At 43.9% G+C, this 19,041-nt stretch overlaps 1 protein-coding gene across 1 annotated transcript in view; it reads right to left on the bottom strand.

Annotated features, from left to right (window-relative positions):
- The window catches only part of GYG1 (glycogenin 1), a 36,971-nt gene extending 18,192 nt beyond the window's left edge, over positions 1 to 18,779 (bottom strand). Inside the window, exons 1-4 of the mRNA XM_024769121.1 lie at positions 18,593 to 18,779; positions 16,019 to 16,154; positions 13,997 to 14,171; positions 13,536 to 13,698 (exon numbers count right to left, since the gene is read on the bottom strand). Coding sequence (XP_024624889.1) covers positions 13,536 to 13,698; positions 13,997 to 14,171; positions 16,019 to 16,154; positions 18,593 to 18,779 — 661 coding nt within the window. The remainder of the gene's footprint in view (positions 1 to 13,535; positions 13,699 to 13,996; positions 14,172 to 16,018; positions 16,155 to 18,592) is intronic.
- Between the last annotated feature and the right edge of the window lie 262 nt (positions 18,780 to 19,041).

The following is a 19,041-nucleotide window of genomic DNA, read 5'->3' as shown; positions in this document are numbered from 1 at the left end:
AATGGGACAGAAAAAGAAGTCAAAAGCAAAAGAGGGCCAACTGGGATAACTCAGTTTGGGATAAACTCTGGAACTGTTTCTGGAGCCCCCAGCGTCGCTGGAAGGCCGACGGACGGCAGGCCACATCACCCCGGCACACCCTCCTGCTGCCGACCATGCCTCCGGGCAGGTGGAGGTCAGTCCTCACTGGGCCAGGGTCAGGCTCGGCCACTAGCACACTGCACAATGCTTGCTCAGACCTGGGGGAAAGTGAGGGCCACGGCCATTCATTCAAAAGAATTAAAAACAATAAAAACCGCAACAGCTAAGTATCTGACCTAAATCATAAATACACAAGTAACCAAACAGTCACTAAGCCATCTGAAAACACATTCCCCCATGTAGCCCACGTGCTTCCCGTCTTAGGCTTACGAGATTTCAGGAAACACGCACAGAACCAGTCTCCCATGCAGCGGAACAACAACTCGGGATTGTGTGTGTGTATGTGTGTGTACACGTGTGTAGGGGGGTGGGTGGCAGGCAAGGAGAACCCTGCTCTTTCAAAGTATGAGGCTGGTATACTGCGCAGTTACTTCCCTCCTTGGTCTGCTCTGCCCTGAGACCTAGTTTCCTTTCTAAACATACAGCAGGTCCAACTGGCTGTCATTATTATTTGGTTTTTCTTGGTTTTGAAAGAGACTTTAAAAATCTGGAGAGGTATTTAGTGTTTGGAACTAAGCAGTAAGATTGGGGCATTAGGTTTAAAGTCCAAATGTACCTTACCTATCCTCTGTGTAGCCCATCCTTTCCAAATACCCTCGATCAACTCTATGGATCAAAGGCATTCACTGAACAAATGTCCGTGGGGTGACCCTTCTGTATGAGGAGGCTCTGACAGGTCCACATTCCTCAAGGGACAAATAGCTCAACAGAGGATCAAGGTTTCACCCTTAAAATTCTGAAGGACAATAAGGATGGCGTCAGGATATGCTTTACTTGTTTAGCTACACAGAAGAGTTTAGGCTACACAGACAAATTAACGTATTTTGAGACATAAAATTTTAAGCCAAAACACGATACCACTCATCAGAGGCTGACTTTGGATCCTATGAAGTCCCCTAGATGTGGGCACAGACACTGATGGCTGAGGTACAGAAGCCTAAAGTCTTACTATAACAATTTCCTTTTATACATAAACGTCAAAATAATGGTTGAGGAACTGTTCATGGCAGCTTTACATGTAATATTGCAAAACTGGAAAGAGCCGAAGTGTCCCTCCACAGGTTTATGAGCGTGACACCTCCGCACAACATCCTTCACGTGACCATATTATGAAGACACAGAACAGATCTGTGGCTGCCAGCAGTGAGGGAGGGGGAGAGGGAGAGTGGAGGCCACGGCTACAAAAGGGTAGCAAGAGGGACCCCTGTGACGGAACAGTTCTGTACCTTGATGGTGGTGGTGGTCACACCAATCTACACATGTGAAAAAATTGCATGGAAAACATATACACACACATAGACACCAATGAATACATGTAAAATTGGTGAAGTCTGAATACGATTGGTGGGCTGTATCAATGTATCAATTCCTGTTGTGGAATTACCGTTATACAAGATGTTACCACTGGGGGAAACTGGGTGAAGCGTATATGGGGTCTCTCTATACTGTTTTTTTACAACTGCATGTAAATCTACAATTCTCTCAAAATAAAAAGTTTCTTTAAAAGTCTGAGGATTGGGCTTCCCTGGTGGCGCACTGGTTGAGAGTCCGCCTGCTGATGCAGGGGACATGGGTTCGTGCCCCGGTCCGGGAAGATCCCACATGCCGTGGGAGCGGCTGGGCCCGTGAGCCATGAGCCGCTGAGCCTGCGCGTCCGGAGCCTGTGCTCCGCAACGGGAGAGGCCACAACAGTGAGAGGCCCGCATACCGCAAAAAAAAAAAAAAAAAACTCTGAGGATTAATGTAGCTAAAATGTAAAATACCATCAAGAACTGCTAGTCATTAGATTCTAGATTCCACAAGGACAGAGATTATGGCTCTTTTTGCTTACCACTGTAATTCTAGCAGATAGCAGAATGCCTTACAAATGGTGAAGTTATTTGTAGAATGAATGCAAGAACCATGAAGATGTTTGTTAACAGCAGAAAAGTTGAAAACTTTAATATTCCACCACAGAGGAATGGCTAGTACACTGTGATACTCATCACCCCTGAATATTATTCAGCCATTAAATCCAGTGGTTTTAAAGACCATCAGTCCACTGCATGATACACAGATATACAATGACATATAACATGATTGTAACTGAGAACATAAACATTCCTACTAGAAGAAAATAACAGTATTTGTGTGAGGGGACTGGTGATAACAGATGTTCCCTCCCCCTGACTTTTCCTTAATATTGTTATGTTATTTTTGTAATTCTAAAATATTAATAATACAATTGGGGCAAGAATGAGAATTGTGCCAAGACCGTTTCTTTCCAAACATTTGCACTTATTTATTTCCATTATGAAATATATTATCAAAAGAAAAATGTAAGTGTAGGTTGCAAAGCATACGAATAATAACACTACATATCCCCAATATCCAACTGGAAAACTCAAACTTTACCAATACTGTTTAAATTCTCTGTGAGGGCTCCCAATCCCATCTCAGAGCCCCCCACCCCAGAAGTAACTACTTATCATGAGTTTTGTCTGTAATTATCTTGATTTCCCTTATCACATGTGTGTATCTCCAGACAATATATGTATTTCCGCTTGCTTTTGAACTTTGTAAAACTGGGCATCATATATGTATTTTTTCTACTACTTGTTTTTTTCCTGCCACGTTTTAAAGACCTTTTGAAAATGAAGCATTTCCACTTAAAATGACTACCGACCTCATGTAATGCAGGGAAGAAATCTAATTCCATGACGTTGGAATAGTAGTTGTAAAGCAGAACTTCCCAGTCTGACAGGGTGAGCCTGGGAAACAGGAGTCAGAGCTGTTGATCCCTCAGAGCCCCTGGCTGGCCAGCCACAAAAAGCTGTTCCCTTTCACCCTCAGGTACCCTACAAATACCATCAGTCCCTCGGCCGTGTGCCACGGCAGGGCTGAGTGGCCCTGGTAGGACAGGAAACAAGCAAGAAGTGGAAGAGGCAGGGCAGGAGACGGGTGCATCAACGGTACACGTTCCACTGGCAAATCCTTCAACACTCAACAAGGACCCTGCCTCTGCAGGGCAGAGAACACGCAGACCATGAAACTTCCATGGCCACTGACCTCATCATCGTGTGACTACGAAGGGTCACCATTTAGCCAAAAATTGTGGATTAAAAATAGAATTAAACACCACCTAGAAGTCTGTGGCTTCTTAAATAATGTTTAAATTCAGCATTCTAACCGTCTTTTTCCAAATACACAAGTCTACATCTCAAAGTCAGGCAAAACAACGTTTTCGTTTCACTAAAAAAATCTGTGTGGTGTTATCAATATCCTCTCTTTAAAAGTCCCTAAATTAGAGCACAATTTAAAGCAGAATGCAAATCGAAGCACATCTGTGCTACAAAACATACAAGGATGTCGTGAAGGCTGCTGCGTTTTCACTACGAAAACCCCAGGACTTTTGCCCAGTACATTCTGGTCAGGCTTCCAGAGGTAACTTTATTTATTGTGACAGGTTAAGACGCTTTTAATCTCAATCAGCTCAGAAGCAACAAGCATGATAGCAGACATGCCAGCAGCTGTGATCCAGCAGGCGAGGGTGTGGCAACACAGGTGAGAGACAGATAGGAAATGGAACAAGAGACACATGGCACCTGTTTTGCAACCAAAAGCTAATATCGGATTCCATATCTTCCTTCCCCCAGGCTGGCCAAGTGCCAGTAATAACCTTACAACCACCCGGTATTTTCCAGGTCTTTTGACCAGAGTCATGAACTTGGTAAACATGGACATATCACAGTATTTATCAGAAACGGTGGCCATTATTTTATGAGACAGAAATGGAGTTGAGTGCTGTTTTTTAAATTTATGCACTTGTTCAATGCTTATGTAGCCTGTGTGCTTTTCCACAGTCTGTTGGCAGCTGGCTTGCCTACTGTGGATAGCAGGGAGGGTGGGTCAACTTTGGTTTAAACAGGAACCCTAGTTTCTCAGCCCCAAGGCAATGGTCAGCAAAGTTCAGGATCCAGGAGCAGGGGAACCACCTGGGAGCCCGACAGAAATGCAGAATGGTAAGCCCCACCCTAGACCTACAGAATCGGAATCCGCATTTGAATCCCCAGGTGATTTGTTTGCATATTAAACTCTGAGTAGCCCTGGTCTAGAGTCTTTTAGAGAATGACTCCTTTTTTATTTTATTATATCAGAGAATATAACTCTCAGAAATGTCATTTATACAGAAAAGGTCTGAGGATATAGAAATTAGGTGTAGGCATTACAGGATGATGAATAAGACAGGTTCCAGCTCTCAAATGGTTCTCAATCTAATCAGGGGGTAGAGAAACATAAACCAAGCAAAAGTAATTTAAAGCAAAATGTGCTTAATACTCTAAGAGAGGTATAGACAAGCGCTGAAATGAAAATGTGACTCACACCTTAACACTGACTTCCTATAATATGCTTGGCAAGTATCATCACTGCGGCCTCTAGAAAGCATGCCAAGTCTACTAAGTTACAGTTCGTGAATGGTCCAGCGCTTGGGGATATTTCCATGAGGTTTACTAAGGATCATCGGATTAAGCCCAGGTGCCTCATGGAAATCCAGGTACGTGGAGCTCTGGTCTCAGCATCACTGCATCTCACTGGCCTCAATCCATTTAAGCCAAGAACAACTGATTTATTTTACCATTTCATGTTACAGCTTTTGTTTCTCACCTTTAAAAATATATATTTTAATAATCAAGCTATTAAATAAGAATACAGATGCAAGGGAACACTTACTTGTGGTTTAAATTTCACTTTCTCAGTTTAAGGCAGGTCCTCCTAGTCTAGAGTCTCTTAGCACCCTGAATTTTTCAGAATCATGATTACATAATTAATTGTACGGTCTCATAAAATATATACAAGCTTTATAGAGGCAGGGATACAATCTGTATTATTTACCAGTCTATTCCTAGCCCTTAAACTTAGTATCTTCACCAGATTAGGAGCGCAAATGATTTTTTTAAATACTACAGGAATGGATTATAGAAATAAAGACAAGAGTAATCATTTCTAAGAATACTTCCAGACCCACAAAACAATATGAGACTATCAACTGTGCTGCTGATTTAAAAAGACAGAGTAACTCAGAGATAGAACAAACTAATGGTTGCCACTGGGGAGAGGGAAAGGGAGGGTGGCAAGATAGGGGTGGGGGATTAAGAGGTACAAACTACTATGTATTAAATAAATAAGCTACAAGGATATACTGTACAGCACAGGAAATATAGCCAATATTTTATGATAACTGTAAGAGGAGTATAACCTTTAAAAATTGTGAATCACCAAGTTGTACACCTAATACATAATACTGTGAATCAACTTTATCTCATTAATAAAATAAAATGCATCCAATAGTTTAACAATTAAAAAAAGACAAAATATCTCTAGACATTACAGTTTAGCAGGGAGGAACAGCTGCTGTAGAGATAGAAGACATAAGCTTTCGTGTCTTCATTTCTAAAATGAGGAATTTATCAGCTGCTGTCTCTACTTATTCAGGGGAATGAATTTTAAGTAATTAATCTGTAATAAATCCAGTGTAATAGAGATTTTCCTGTATCCCGTATCATTCTCTGATACGTTTTCGTGACTGCTGCAGTGGGGGGTAACTGCGAGAGAAGGGACAAAACGACACTCACATAACCCAGCCACAGCATCAAGAAAGACTGTCTGGTCCAGACCTGGCTCTGCCACCAGCTCAGGGATACTGGGCAAGTGGCTGTCCTAACTGTATCAACACTGGGTGTCCAGTAGTAGCTATACATCAGGCCTTCAACAGATACCTGTTGACTTAATATATTAATAAGTAAATGAATGACTACTTCACAGAACTGTTGAGGAATAAATGAAGAAGTAAAATGACCAGCCTAAGAGCCTATAACACTTTAGTCCTTCCCACCATCTCTATTTCTCACAACGTTCATGATCTCTTCTGGTTACAAGGCTAGAAAGGAACAGATGGCTAAAAAAAAAAAAAAAAATACTCAAGGGTACAATGAGATAAAAAATACCTCTTAAAACTTGTGTGTACTCATTTATTTTGCTACTACATGTTATGACTTTTATTTTGCTACTACATGTTTCATCTTTACTTATTCAAGATACTACCCAAACTATCAATTAAACGATAGAAATGCAAGAGAAGAGAGTAATTTTCAAAGCAACTGATAAAACAGTTTAAGGGCCACAAGCAGTCTAGTGTGTGGGCAGCTGGAAAAGCTTACCACGAGCACCTGTCAGAGTGGAACCTATCGAGTCAGGGAACCAGGTGAGACACACCTGAATGTCTGCGCTCATTTGGTTTGAACAAGACAAGTACTATCTGGGAATACCTCTCTCCTTCATTCCTTTTTTGGCAGGTCCAGCTTGAATCCAAACTAATTGCAAAGATTAGGGAAGGTAGCACTGGGGTCAATTTTACACTTTAATAGATAGCACCACCAAATATTTTCTGTTAAAAATTATTTTAAAACTTTACTGTAGGGCCTCCCTGGTGGTGCAGTGGTTGAGAGTCCGCCTGCTGATGCAGGGGACACGGGTTCGTGCCCCGGTCTGGGAAGATCCCACATGCTGGGCAGCGGCTGGGCCCATGAGCCATGGCCGCTGGGCCTGCGCATCCGGAGCCTGTGCTCCGCGACGGGAGAGGCCACAAAAGTGAGAGGCCCGCGTACGGCACAAAAAAAAAACAAACAAACAACAAAGAAAAACACTTTACTGTACTCTCCTGGTTTATTATATTTCCAAGCACAGGAAAAAAATGTTCAGTTTAAGGGTCTCAGTGACCACTTATTAGAATATGTAACACACAGTTTTAATGACCTCACAGAGGATCTTAGATTCTTCTGAAAGAAAACCATACCTGATATTCTATCACCAATTTACTTCGTCCTATTTTTTTTTGAAAACTCAACTACAGACCAAAATTTCATTACTCCAGAAAAAAAAAAGTTTCGAGTATTTAGGTTACACTAATGAATTCCAAGATTTTTTAAAAATGGTTACTTCAAGTTGGAAAATATGAATTCCTCTTTTTTTACTTAGGTTTTTAAAACTAACATATGCAAATGAAATTTAATAGACAGTAATTTTCAAGCACTAAACTCTTCAACTGTACAGGCACCTTTAATTTAGGATACCTTGGAGCCACGGGGCGAAAGGAAATAAATCTCAACTTGCATTCAGATTGATTTCGTCAAATGAAGAATCAAGGGGATCAGCTTTGCTGTACATGAGTACATGGAGACAAGACTGCTGACTAGTACCTACGAAACCTTGACCTCTTGCCTTCTCACTGCTAAATCCTGAAGTTGACCTTATCTTGTCACAGTCTATAAAATGTTAGTGTATGTATTTCCCAATAGCTATTGTACAACTCTTCAGGAAACGTGTAACTTCAGTTACGAAGTAAGTGCCAAGATAGTTTGCAAATATTCACAGTATAGGAAACTTAGACACTGCATTGTGGGAAATTAAATGCCAGCCATAAGTTAGGCATGAAGTCACTAGTTTGAAATTCTAACACTCTAGATATTGAGGAAGAAAAAAGAGATGTCAAGGTACCTGGCATGATCTGCCACGTTAGGATTATTCTCTTGGCCAGAGGCGAGGGTGGGGTGTGATTAGAGGGCTGGTGAGGAGAAGCCTGACGAGCCACATTCTTTCACATTAGAAGGGCTGCAGAAGCAGCTGCAGATACGCAGCCATCAGAGGCCCGGTGGCTTGTCAGTGGACACCAGATCCCATCAGCTCTCGATGCATGTATGCAGGAGATTAAGCAGGACTTGCAAGACATTCAGACTGAGATAGTCATCTGCGAATAGGTTTTCTTTAGTATCGGTCTAAAAATGCTGGGACTTAAGACCCCCTGTTCAGTAAAACTGGGCGTGGGAGACGGTGGGGAGATACTGTACATATGAGAAAATGTACGGTAAGGTGAAAGGAAACACCTGAAAGTGCTCATCTCCGTGCCTACGCCATGACATCTACACAAGACAGGGCACTGCATTGAGAGCCTGAAGCAAAGCAAGCGAAGCACCAGAAAAGGATGTAGCTTACAAAGAAATATTTCATTAAGTGTAAGTCCAACACGTCTTTATGTCACACAGATATGGATTCAACAGGACAGTAAATCCCTTCACAGAGGAGCACGCTCCCATGGTAGGCAGAGCGCTTTCTTTGATGAGCTGGTAAAGCTTCTCCAGAACACATCAAGCGAAAAAACATTTCATTTAAGAGCCGCTGCTTTATTTTTCAGTTGGATTTAAACACTATATTGAGAATAACCGAAAGTTCCTATCTGCATGGTTGAATTTTCAACTGCTTCAACTAAGCATTTCTACTAAGAGAAAAAAATTCCAATCCTTAGCCACCAAGGAGCCAGTAAGTGGAATACCTTACAGAAGGGCCAGCTGCTGGAAACCCTGCTGCTGAATAATGAGTGTGCTAGCAGGCACAGGCTCTCCCAATTGTTTCAGATTCTGGCTGAAAGAGCAGAAAGTGCTTTCTAGTTAAGCACTTTTCCCATGTTCTTACTTCTTAACAACGAATTCATCAACTCCTCTAGTACCTCTTGGTTCTAGAACAAGGTACACGATCCAGGTTGGTCTCTACCAGCTAGTTAATTAGTTTTATACTCTGAAATTGTAACCTGGGTAACTGATCACAGCACACTACTGTTGGGTATCCAAACTCTTATCCTGCAACAATAAAATCGAATTCTCCTTAGGCAATTACAGTCGTGTGGATTTTAGGCAGCTGGATCTACATTAGAATGTGACTCACTTACTGGAGCTGAGAATTTACACGGAATTTCTGGCAGGATTACATTACTCCCTTTACATTTAACGACAGGAGGTGAAGAAAGCCACACTGACGCTTCAGCCACAGTCGGAAGGTTAAGACTTAAGGTTAGTGGACTTCCGCTAAAAATACTCCTATCTCCCTTCTGTGCAAAGGTAACTATTTTTATGCGAGCAGCAGAAATAAGGAATACGTGTTTTGAACTAAAATACCAATATAGCTTTCATTCCTTACACAAAAGGAAAGTAGGAGCTAAAAAAAAGCCAGGAAAGTGAAGAAGTTACATTTGGCCGTAACCACAGTGAACACTGAACACATTATTTCTTAAGGTTGCTTAAAGTAAGAAGGCGTTTCTTGTCGGACGCTACCATTCATTACGGTTCAGATACTCCGGCTCACTGCTTTAGGGCATGTAACGACTTGACATAGAGCAGATTTTCTCACTGCTGACATCTTGAGCCAGATATTTCTTTGGTGCAGGGGCTGTCCATGCATTGTAGGATGTTTAGCAGCATCCCTGGCCTCCACTCACTAGATGCCAGTAGAGCCCTCCCGACTCACTTGTGACCACCAAAAAAGTCTCCAGACATTGCCAAAAGTCCCCTGGGGGACCAAATTACCCCAGGTTTAGCAATACTGCTGTAGAGTACAAACTAACCAAACAGTGAAGCGAGACTGAGACTTAAATTTCTTTGTTCTTTTCAATGACATTTCAAATAGCTGCATATCCCAAATCCTCAAAACACGAAACAATTCAATTTCTGGGAACAGCAACAACACAATTTCATGTATAACTAAAAATGTTTTAACTTCCAATCTCTTAATTTCAGCAATCTGACAAACTATTAGATGTACTCTTTTAATTCAAAAAGTTTAGATTTGAACTTTTGATTTTTAACTTTACAACTAGTTAATGGAAATGAATCCTCATATCTGTACCCAGGGCTGAACCTTGGGTCAAATGAGGATGGCTGTTCCTGCTAGTTTCAAAAGATCTACTCACTTCAAATCTCATACCTGCTCTTGGAGAGGGAAGGGAAAGGAAAGAAGCCCCTGGTACCTGGTGTCTGGCTCAGGGCTCTGGCCCACCCCCATGGTCCTCACCTGGGCGTCTGTCACAATGTCAAGTATCTAATAGTGAGTCACTGCTGAGAGGGCATCTCCTTAGTGCAAATCCTTCTTCGTAGATACAACTGAGTCTCTTCTTGATTCAAAAGCTTCTCAACGTTAGTTTTTAAAAGAGCTTATTTTGCATGCTAACCACCAGTACTGTCTTGTTGTGTGTGATTTACTGTTGCTGTTAAAAAAAGTGGCTTAGGGCTTCCCTGGTGGCACAGTGGTTGGGAGTCCGCCTGCCGATGCAGGGGACACAGGTTCCTGTCCCGGTCCGGGAGGATCACACATGCTGCGGAGCCGCTGGGCCCGTAAGCCATGGCCGCTTGGCCTGCGCGTCCGGAGCCTGTGCTCCACAACGGGAGAGGCCACAACAGTGAGAGGCCCGGGTACCGCAAAAAAAAAAAAAGTGGCTTATTCACAGTTTCAATTTCATTGCTTGTGATTGGTCTGTTCATATTTTCTATTTCTTCCTGGTTCAGTCTTGGAAGGTTATTACCTTTCTAAGAATTTGTCCATTTCTTCCAGGTTGTCCATTTTATTGGCATAGAGTTGCTTGTAGTAGTCTCTTAGGATGCTTTGTATTTCTGTAGTGTCCAATGTAATTTCTCCCTTTTCATTTCTAATTTTATTGATTTCAGTCCTCTCTTTTTCTTGATGAGTCTGGCTAAAGGTTTATCAATTTTGTTTACCTTTGCAAAGAACCAGCTTTTAGTTTTATTGATCTGTGCTATTGTTTTCTTTGTTTCTATTTTATTTATTTCTGCTCTGATCTTTATGATTTTTTTCCTTCTACTAACTCTGGGTTTTGTTAGTTCTTCTTTCTCTAGTTTACTGAGGTGTAAGGTTAGATTGTTTATTTGAGATTTTACTTTCTGCTTGACGTAGGCTTGTATTGCTATGAACTTCCCTCTTAGAACTGCTTTCACTGCATCCCATAGGTTTTGGATCATCATGTGTTCGTAGCAATTTGTCTCTAGGTATTTTTTGATTTCCTCTTTGATTTCTTCAGTGATCTCTTGGTTATTTAGTAACGTACTGCTAAATAAGATATAAGCTTCCAAGTCAGAACCAGGAAGAGATCAAAAATATGAACAGACCAATAAAGATGACACAAACAGATGGAGAGATATACCATGTTCTTGGATTGGAAGAATCAATATTGTGAAAACGACTATACCACTCAGAGCAATCTACAGATTCAATGCAATCCCTATCAAATTACCAGTAGCACTAGAACTAAAATTTTTATGGAGACACAAAAGACCCCGAATAGCAAAAGCAGTCTTGAGGGAAAAAAACAGAGATGGAGGAATCAGACTCCCTGACTTCAGAGTATACTACAAAGCTACAGTAATCAAGACAATATGGTACTGGCACAAAAACAGAAATGGAACAGGATAGAAAGCCCAGAGATAAACCAATGCACCTATGGTCAACTAGTCTATGACAAAGGAGGCAAGAATATACAATGGAGAAAAGACAGTCTCTTCAATAAGTGGTGCTGGGGAAACTGGACAGCTACATGTAAAAGAATGAAATTAGAACACTCCCTAACACCATACACAAAAATAAACTCAAAATGGATTAGAGACCTAAATGTAAGACCAGACACTATAAAACTCTTAGAGAAAAACATAGGAAGAACACTCTTTGACACAAATCACAGCAAGATCTTTTTTGATCCACCTCTTAGAGTAATGGAAATAAAAACAAAAAAAAAAAACCAAATGGGACCTAATGAAACTTGAAAGCTTTTGCAAAGGAAACTACAATGAAGACAAAAAGACGACCCTCAGAATGGGAGAAAATATTTGCAAATGAATCAACAGACAAAGAATTAATCTTCATAATATATAAACAGCTCATGCAGCCTTGATATTAACAAAACAAACAACCCAATCCAAAAATAGGCAGAAGAACTAAATATACATTTCTCCAGAGAAATACAGATGGCCAAGAAGCACAGAAAAAGCTGCTCAACATCACTAATTATTAGAGAAACGCAAATCAAAACTACAATGAGGTATCACCTCACACCATTTAGAATGGGCATCATCAGAAAATCTACAAACAACAAATGCTGGAGAGGATGTGGAGAAAAGGGAACCCTCTCGCACAGTTGGTGGGAATGTAGCTTGATACAGCCACTATAGAGAACAGTATGGAGGTTCCTTAAAAAACGAAAAATAGAACTACCATTTGACCCCTCAATCCCACTACTGGGCATATACCCAGAGAAAACCATAATTCAAAAGACACATGCACCCCAATTTTCATTGCAGCACTATTTACAATAGCCAGGTCATGGAAGCAACCTAAATGCCCATCGACAGACAAATGGATAAAGAAGATGTGGTGTATATATACCATGGAATATTACTCAGCCATAAAAAGGAATGAAATTGGGTCATTTGTAGAGACGTGGATGAATCTAGACTGTCATACAGAGTGAAGTAAGTCAGAAAGAGAAAAACAAATATTGTATATTAACGCATATATGTGGAACCTAGAAAAATGGTACAGATGAACTGGTTTGCAGGGCAGAAATAGAGACACAGATGTAGAGAACAAACATGGACACCAAGGTGGGAAAGTAGCGGGGTGGTGGTGGTGGTGGTGGGATGAATTGGGAGATTGGGATTGACATGTATACACTGATGTGTATAAAATGGATGACTAATAAGGACCTGCTGTATAAAAAATAAATGAAATAAAATTCAAAAATTCAAAGAAAAAGTGGCTTATTATTTATTATTTTAGAGACTGGCATAAAATAGAAGCATACCTACTAATCAATTTACCCAAAATTCTCCGAAGGATGTGAGGCCCTAAATCACAAATAGTCAGAACCTTTCTACATAAACATATAGCTATAGATACACTTAAGCATTATGGAAAATGGATGGTGACTTTGCCAATGTTCTACTCCTTAGCCTTGCAGACCACTCTACCTGATGCACTGCCTTATAGAGAGTGACAATTCAGAGACAAAGATTATTCACATAGTCTTTCTATCTTCTTTTTCAATGCCTCCCGAAAGAATGAGAGCCTAGGTTTATTCCTCAAATTTCCATGGAGACGATACTGGGTCCTCCTGTTAGCTCTTGTACTTAAGTTTACTCAGGTTTAAGGACAGTTGTTAAACTTTTTGAGCTCTATAATAGTCTTTTGAATTGTTGAATAATTATGGTTCATTTATCATACTCTAATTTAGACACAGGAAGGCCAATGAAAGGCGAGTCTGTAAAACAGCCTATGTACCATGTACCTACAGGAAAAAAGTGTACACACACAACACTATTTCCCAGAACAACACAACTTCAAATGCTTGCCACATCCCACGTATCGCTATCTTCCAGACACAAGGAACCATAGCAACTCTCAGAGAAGAGCAGCCCCTAGAAGATACTCACAGCTTGTCAGATATAAAGAAAACAGATACGTACCATCAAAACTACCTTGCTCGGAAGCAAGGTGCAACAGCTGATTGTATGTCTCAACTGAAGGCTGATAAACAAAGACTCCAGAATTGAAGCAGTCAGGCCACCCTGGGTCTGGTGCCGCCGACAATTCTTCTCTCTCAAAAAGATCATCGATATTTGCTAGGACCTGATTCAAGGGCAAGGGGGCGGGAAGAAGGGAAAGCATTTCAGAACTGTTCTGCTGCGGTATACTTTTCTTAAGTTCTCCTTAAGTTCTCCAACACAAAGGATGCAGTCTGTTGCTGGTCTTAACTATTCAGATGACAGCTGTGAGGCAGCCTGGTCCTACTCTCCTTCAACACCTGACACTTTTTACAACAGTGGTTTTATCTGAACTTTACTGTCAAGTCTTGACAGCATTCTTCAAATGCCTAACTGGTCTCAGTTACTATATCCATCTTTCCAGCCATCGAAGCCATACTCACCAGAGTATCTGCATCCATGAATACACATTTTGAATACTGTGTCAGTGACCAGCAGTGGAGTTTAGTTAACGTGATGCCCAACTCAGGCCTCTTCATTAAGGTTAGATGAGCAGAATCACCACTGTCCAAGACATCTACCATGATGACTTCATCAAAGATAGTCTCTAAAGTTTTCCTGTCAAAAATAAAATCCAGAGAACCGCTCTCAGCATCTCTTTAGAACAAGGGACCAATTTAACACAAGACGGCGTTCTATTTAGCTTATCAGTTACGAGAGAATCTGTTACTTTGGTATATTGCAATCTCTTAAGTATGTCCTAATTCACTTCAGGACAAACTGTGTTAATTTGCATGTGCAGAGTTAACTTCACTAAAACAGTAAGAACTGCTTACTGTGAGGACGAACCTCTTATCCTAAAACATTATCACGGAAGTTTCCTATGTTTTATTGTACCACTGAATACCACGCAAATTGTGAAATAACTTGTAAAAACGTGACTGATGCTTGGTAATACATCTTTTCAACAGCCTACGCCTTTAACAATAATATTTTATTACAACGGGTTCTTGCTGACCACTGAATACTTTTACAAATGATGCAGAGATAAGTGCATGTAATACCTGCACTGAAGCCTATAACTAATAATTTTTGCCAAAGCAGTTGACAGAGAACTGCCTGAAGCTGTGTCCTAAAAGAAGTTAAATGACTCAATTATTTGGTTTCCATTTTTTTCAGCATCGCATACAACCAGCATTTATTACGTGCTTTGCACTCCTGGCATGAGAGACTCACTTTAGTTTGTGAGGTACAACATTTCTCCCTGCCCCAAATTAACTAAAGATATATTTTTAGAAAGCAAGCCTGAGGTGACGTGAAGTGGGGTGTACTTAGGTAAGACACTAAACTCAGCACAAGGAAAAACACGTGATAAAGACAAACCATCACCGAAAGTTTATAAAAATATCAAGCATGCAGAACGAAACTGGTAATGTATTATCTACCTCCAAAGCTGTACAAACATATGTTCTAGTTCACACAGTAAACTTGATCTCTGAAAGAAATGGTGGCACCGTTTACCACAGTAAAGGGGGCTTGCTGTCTAAGACTATATCCACCTTCTTACACGATTCTCACTAAATAGACTATTATAGATTAGGACATACACAAAGGAGACAGTTTTTGGGGGGCATTTTCCTAAATTACCCTTTAGGAATAAGGTTCTTAGCGTGAAAGATATATGTATGTATGTATAATGCCTCTTTTTCAGAGGTCCTTGGCATGGGCTTACATTTTTTGAAAAAAGTCACAAAAAGAGCATTTTCAACCTCTAAAAGGGATAGGAGAATGCAAAAATAAACACAATACAGAGCTGCTAGTATGCCCAGATATTCTTAAGTAAGTTAGTATTAGGATCAAGGTAGTTCATTCAGATACTTCAAAATCTAATTCCAACCAATTAACATGAACTAAGAACAGCTTGCGCTCCCTCAGGGTGCTCTCCTAGCAGGACCCCTAACTCCGAGAGCCCTCTGGCAAATATTCTAGTCTATTAAATTGTAAATAAAGATCTTTAGGTTACTAATGTCAATTGGGGTGGAGAAAACTGCTGCTTTCTTTCAAAGTCCCGGGAGGTTTCCCCTGTTAGAAACAGGAACAAAGTAGTCCCTGCTGCATCTGGGGAAAGGCATGCAAGTGAAGCGTGATGACATGAAGGGAATGGCTGGACTGAGTCACTCACTCGGATTACCGCAAGAGGACTTGCCCAAGGGAGAGCCCTACTCCTGGTTGGAATCGGCCAAGGGCAAGGGCCAGAACACCAGCTCCCAGAGGGAGCTTGGCTGGAAGATCTCCCAAGAGCCAGGAAGAGGTTTTAGACCCAGGAATCCTTCACTCAGCAACTCTCCTCTTTCTCCACCAGCACGCAAACCCTGGAAAGGGTATGGCCTTAATGCCCACTGATGCCAGAAACAAGGGAGAGGGATGTCCGAGCCCCACCAACAGCGGGGCAGCGAGGTCCTCACCTCATGGAGTCCGAGACCTGTGGGGTGACGAGCACGGCCAGCCTCCTGGTGGTCCTGTGCTGTTTCAGAGACGAGCCCAGGACCAGGGCTCCTTTGGCGTAGGCATCGTTTGTGGTCAGTGTCACAAAGGCCTGATCTTAATACAAGGAAAACGAACACACATTCATTACACTATCCTACCTAGAAAACACTACCCCAGGACCCTTTTCAATCAATAATTTGGCAAAATCAGCTCCTCTGAGATCAACTTGCTGTATTAATAAAAGAGCAGCCTCTTGTGGGGGGTTAGGGTGAGAGAGAGAACCCAGTGTCCGCTATAAGAATGGCTCAAGACCATTCTTTAGCAGGCAATCTTTGGCAACCTTCAAGAGGCTGACGAAGCTGTAAACATTCAATCCAATTTAGAGTCCAGACATGCCAAATTCTCAGACTAAACAGCAGCTTAACACCCAGAGGGTGAACCTCAGGCAGTTAACAGGTAGTGAAGAGGAGATCAAGAAGTGCATTTTCTGTTTCTCCTACAAGGTACCATAGACAGTATTTTCAGCCAAGCACAAATCCAGCCAACAACCTCAACTGAGAGCATCTGAAAGCAGAGGCCATATTCTTCATTCTGATGCTTACATGTTCCACGCCTCAGGCTTTTTCTACTGTTTCCTCAACCTGGAGCAAACACTCCATGGCTATCCAACCACCACTCTAGAGTCACTCTGAGTCTCTCTGAAACATCACCTCCCCCAAGAAGCCTTCCCTCCTTGATGCTTCTATCTAAATTGTGGCCCATCGCTGTTAAATGGATTTAGGGACCACCTCACAAGCTCTAGAAAACCTGCCTCCTTTTCCTTGGAGAAGCAAGCAGTACCCCTACCCTGTATCCTGGGGCACCTCAACAGACTCTCTCTCTCTCACACACACATTCAAAAATCAATCTCCAATAATCATTTAGTTGCCAGGACCAGGGGCAAATTCTCCTTCCTGCTGAACAAGCCCCACCCTCGCAAGGCCACCAGCCCAGCCTTTAGGATTTCTCCAGCCCTTCCCCGGGATGATTCTGGAGCACTCTCCCTCTCCAAATGGATTTTAACATTAGCAGGTTGGTGGGCATCCATACATACAGGGTACTTAGGATCAAGCTCTGCCAGGGCTCACTTGGGGCACGGCTGCCCAAGCAGGGAGTTGAGCCATTCTGTCATGAAGTCACTCTGCTTCCGTCTTAGGTTTCCTCATTCTCTCTTTGCCCATTTTCCAAAGTGGAGGCTGGGGGCAGTAGACATTCCATTGAGAAGTGAGAGGAAGTTGTAGGTTGTCAAGTGGGCCAGCACACTCCCCAGCTGCAGATCTGAGGGCCATCTTCACAGGTAGTGTTGAACTCTTCTTTAAGTTGTAGAAAGTCTGGTGTGCCCTCCCCCAGGGTCACTGGCTTCCCTGCTAGTCACGCTAGGAAAGCTCAGAACAGGGCCTCCTGTCCCTTGCCATACCCATCAACTTGAACTTGTTCCTTCAATCCATCATAAGATGGCAACATTCCAGTCAGCCTGTCCCAAGGACACTTAATCTGGGGCATAATGAATGATGTTTTAACACAAAAACGGTCCTGATACCAGGGGAGCACGGAGAAAAGTTTAGTAAGTAGGGTTCAAGGCTTTCAGGAAACTAGGATATGGATGATTTCCCAGATGAAGCGGGAAGCAGGACAAATGCTTCGGAACAGAGGCTAGAACGCCAGACCTAGCAAAGGAACAGGGAAGACCAGGGACAACTGGGTAGGAGGTTCAACCTTCCCAGAGACGGCCAAACCCCGGGTTACATCTGCAACCTTTCCGCAGCTCAATGGCTGTAATAATCCCACTGTTCGCCTCAACAGCACAGCAAGGACCAGTTACCTCGGGGCCTCCGGTCTTCGGGGGGTAGATTCGCCGTGCGGCCCGGACACCTTGCAACAAGTGGGCCGGCGCCCTCCCACCACGCCGGGCCCGCTCCCCGGGGGCGCTCGCCGGGCTCCGGCTTCCCGCAACCCAGCCCCAAAGGCCTAAAAATAGGCTCGGCGTGGCGGCCAGCGCCGGAGCGGGCGGCCGGGGAGCCGGGCCGAGGCCACCGGCGTCCCCGCCTCGCGGCTGCCCCTTCCAGGAGTTCCTGCCCGCGGGCGGTGGGAGGCGGCGCCTCGCGACCCCGCCGCGCTCCGGAGCTCGGAACCTGCGCCCCCGGGTAGCCGGCTCCCCACCCCCACGCAGCCGGCCGCAGCTGCTCCGCCTGCCCGCCCGCCCTTCACGGTGCGCGCAGGAGGAAGGGCAAAGAGACGGAAGCAGGAACGGGGGCTTCGGCGGAGGGCCCAGGCGCTGCCTGGCGGACCCCCTCGGCTGCGTCCGCGGGGTCCAGACGGCCGCGCGGTCGCAGGAAGCGACACGCCCGGCTGCGGCCAGCCTGCAACTTTGCGGCGGTCCTCGTCCTGCTGGGAGCTCCCCTGGGGCGGAGCGGCGGGTGTGGGGGGGAGAAGAGAGGCTGCGGGGCTACGAGGGGCCGCGCGGGGCGAGGAGTCCGGCGTCCCGGGGCGGCGGCGGGCGGCGCGGCGCATACCTGTCATGGTGCTGCCGGGGGCGCGGGCGGCTGCCGCAGCCGCAGCCGCAGGTTGGGGGCTCGAAGAAGCCGGGCACTGGGAGCAAGCGCGGCCGGCGAGGAGGCGCGGCGGGAGCGGAGCGTCCGTCCGGAGCGCTCTTATAGCGGTCGTCACGTGGCCGCGCACGCTCCCCGCGCCCGCCGGCATCCTCCCCGGGAGGCGGCCCCGGGACTGCGGGACCCGGGACCTCACTCAACCCTTGCACCCCTGGGGCTGGGCTCCGGGTCCATCTCCGCAGACCCTCTGGTCCTGCTTCTGCTCGCGCGGGGCACTTGCCTGGACCGCGGGCCTCCGTGCACCCCCGAACCGGGGGTTTGGAGGGGGACTTTGGGGCAGAGTGTGGCATCACTGGGACAAACTCCCGAAGAAGCCAAGGGTTAGGGAACCTTCCAAAAACCCCCAGATCACT

Source organism: Neophocaena asiaeorientalis, unplaced genomic scaffold (assembly GCF_003031525.2).
Source record: "Neophocaena asiaeorientalis asiaeorientalis breed wild unplaced genomic scaffold, Neophocaena_asiaeorientalis_V1.1 scaffold118, whole genome shotgun sequence".
NCBI lineage: Eukaryota > Metazoa > Chordata > Mammalia > Artiodactyla > Phocoenidae > Neophocaena > Neophocaena asiaeorientalis.
This window is presented reverse-complemented; position numbering and strand designations above follow the sequence as displayed.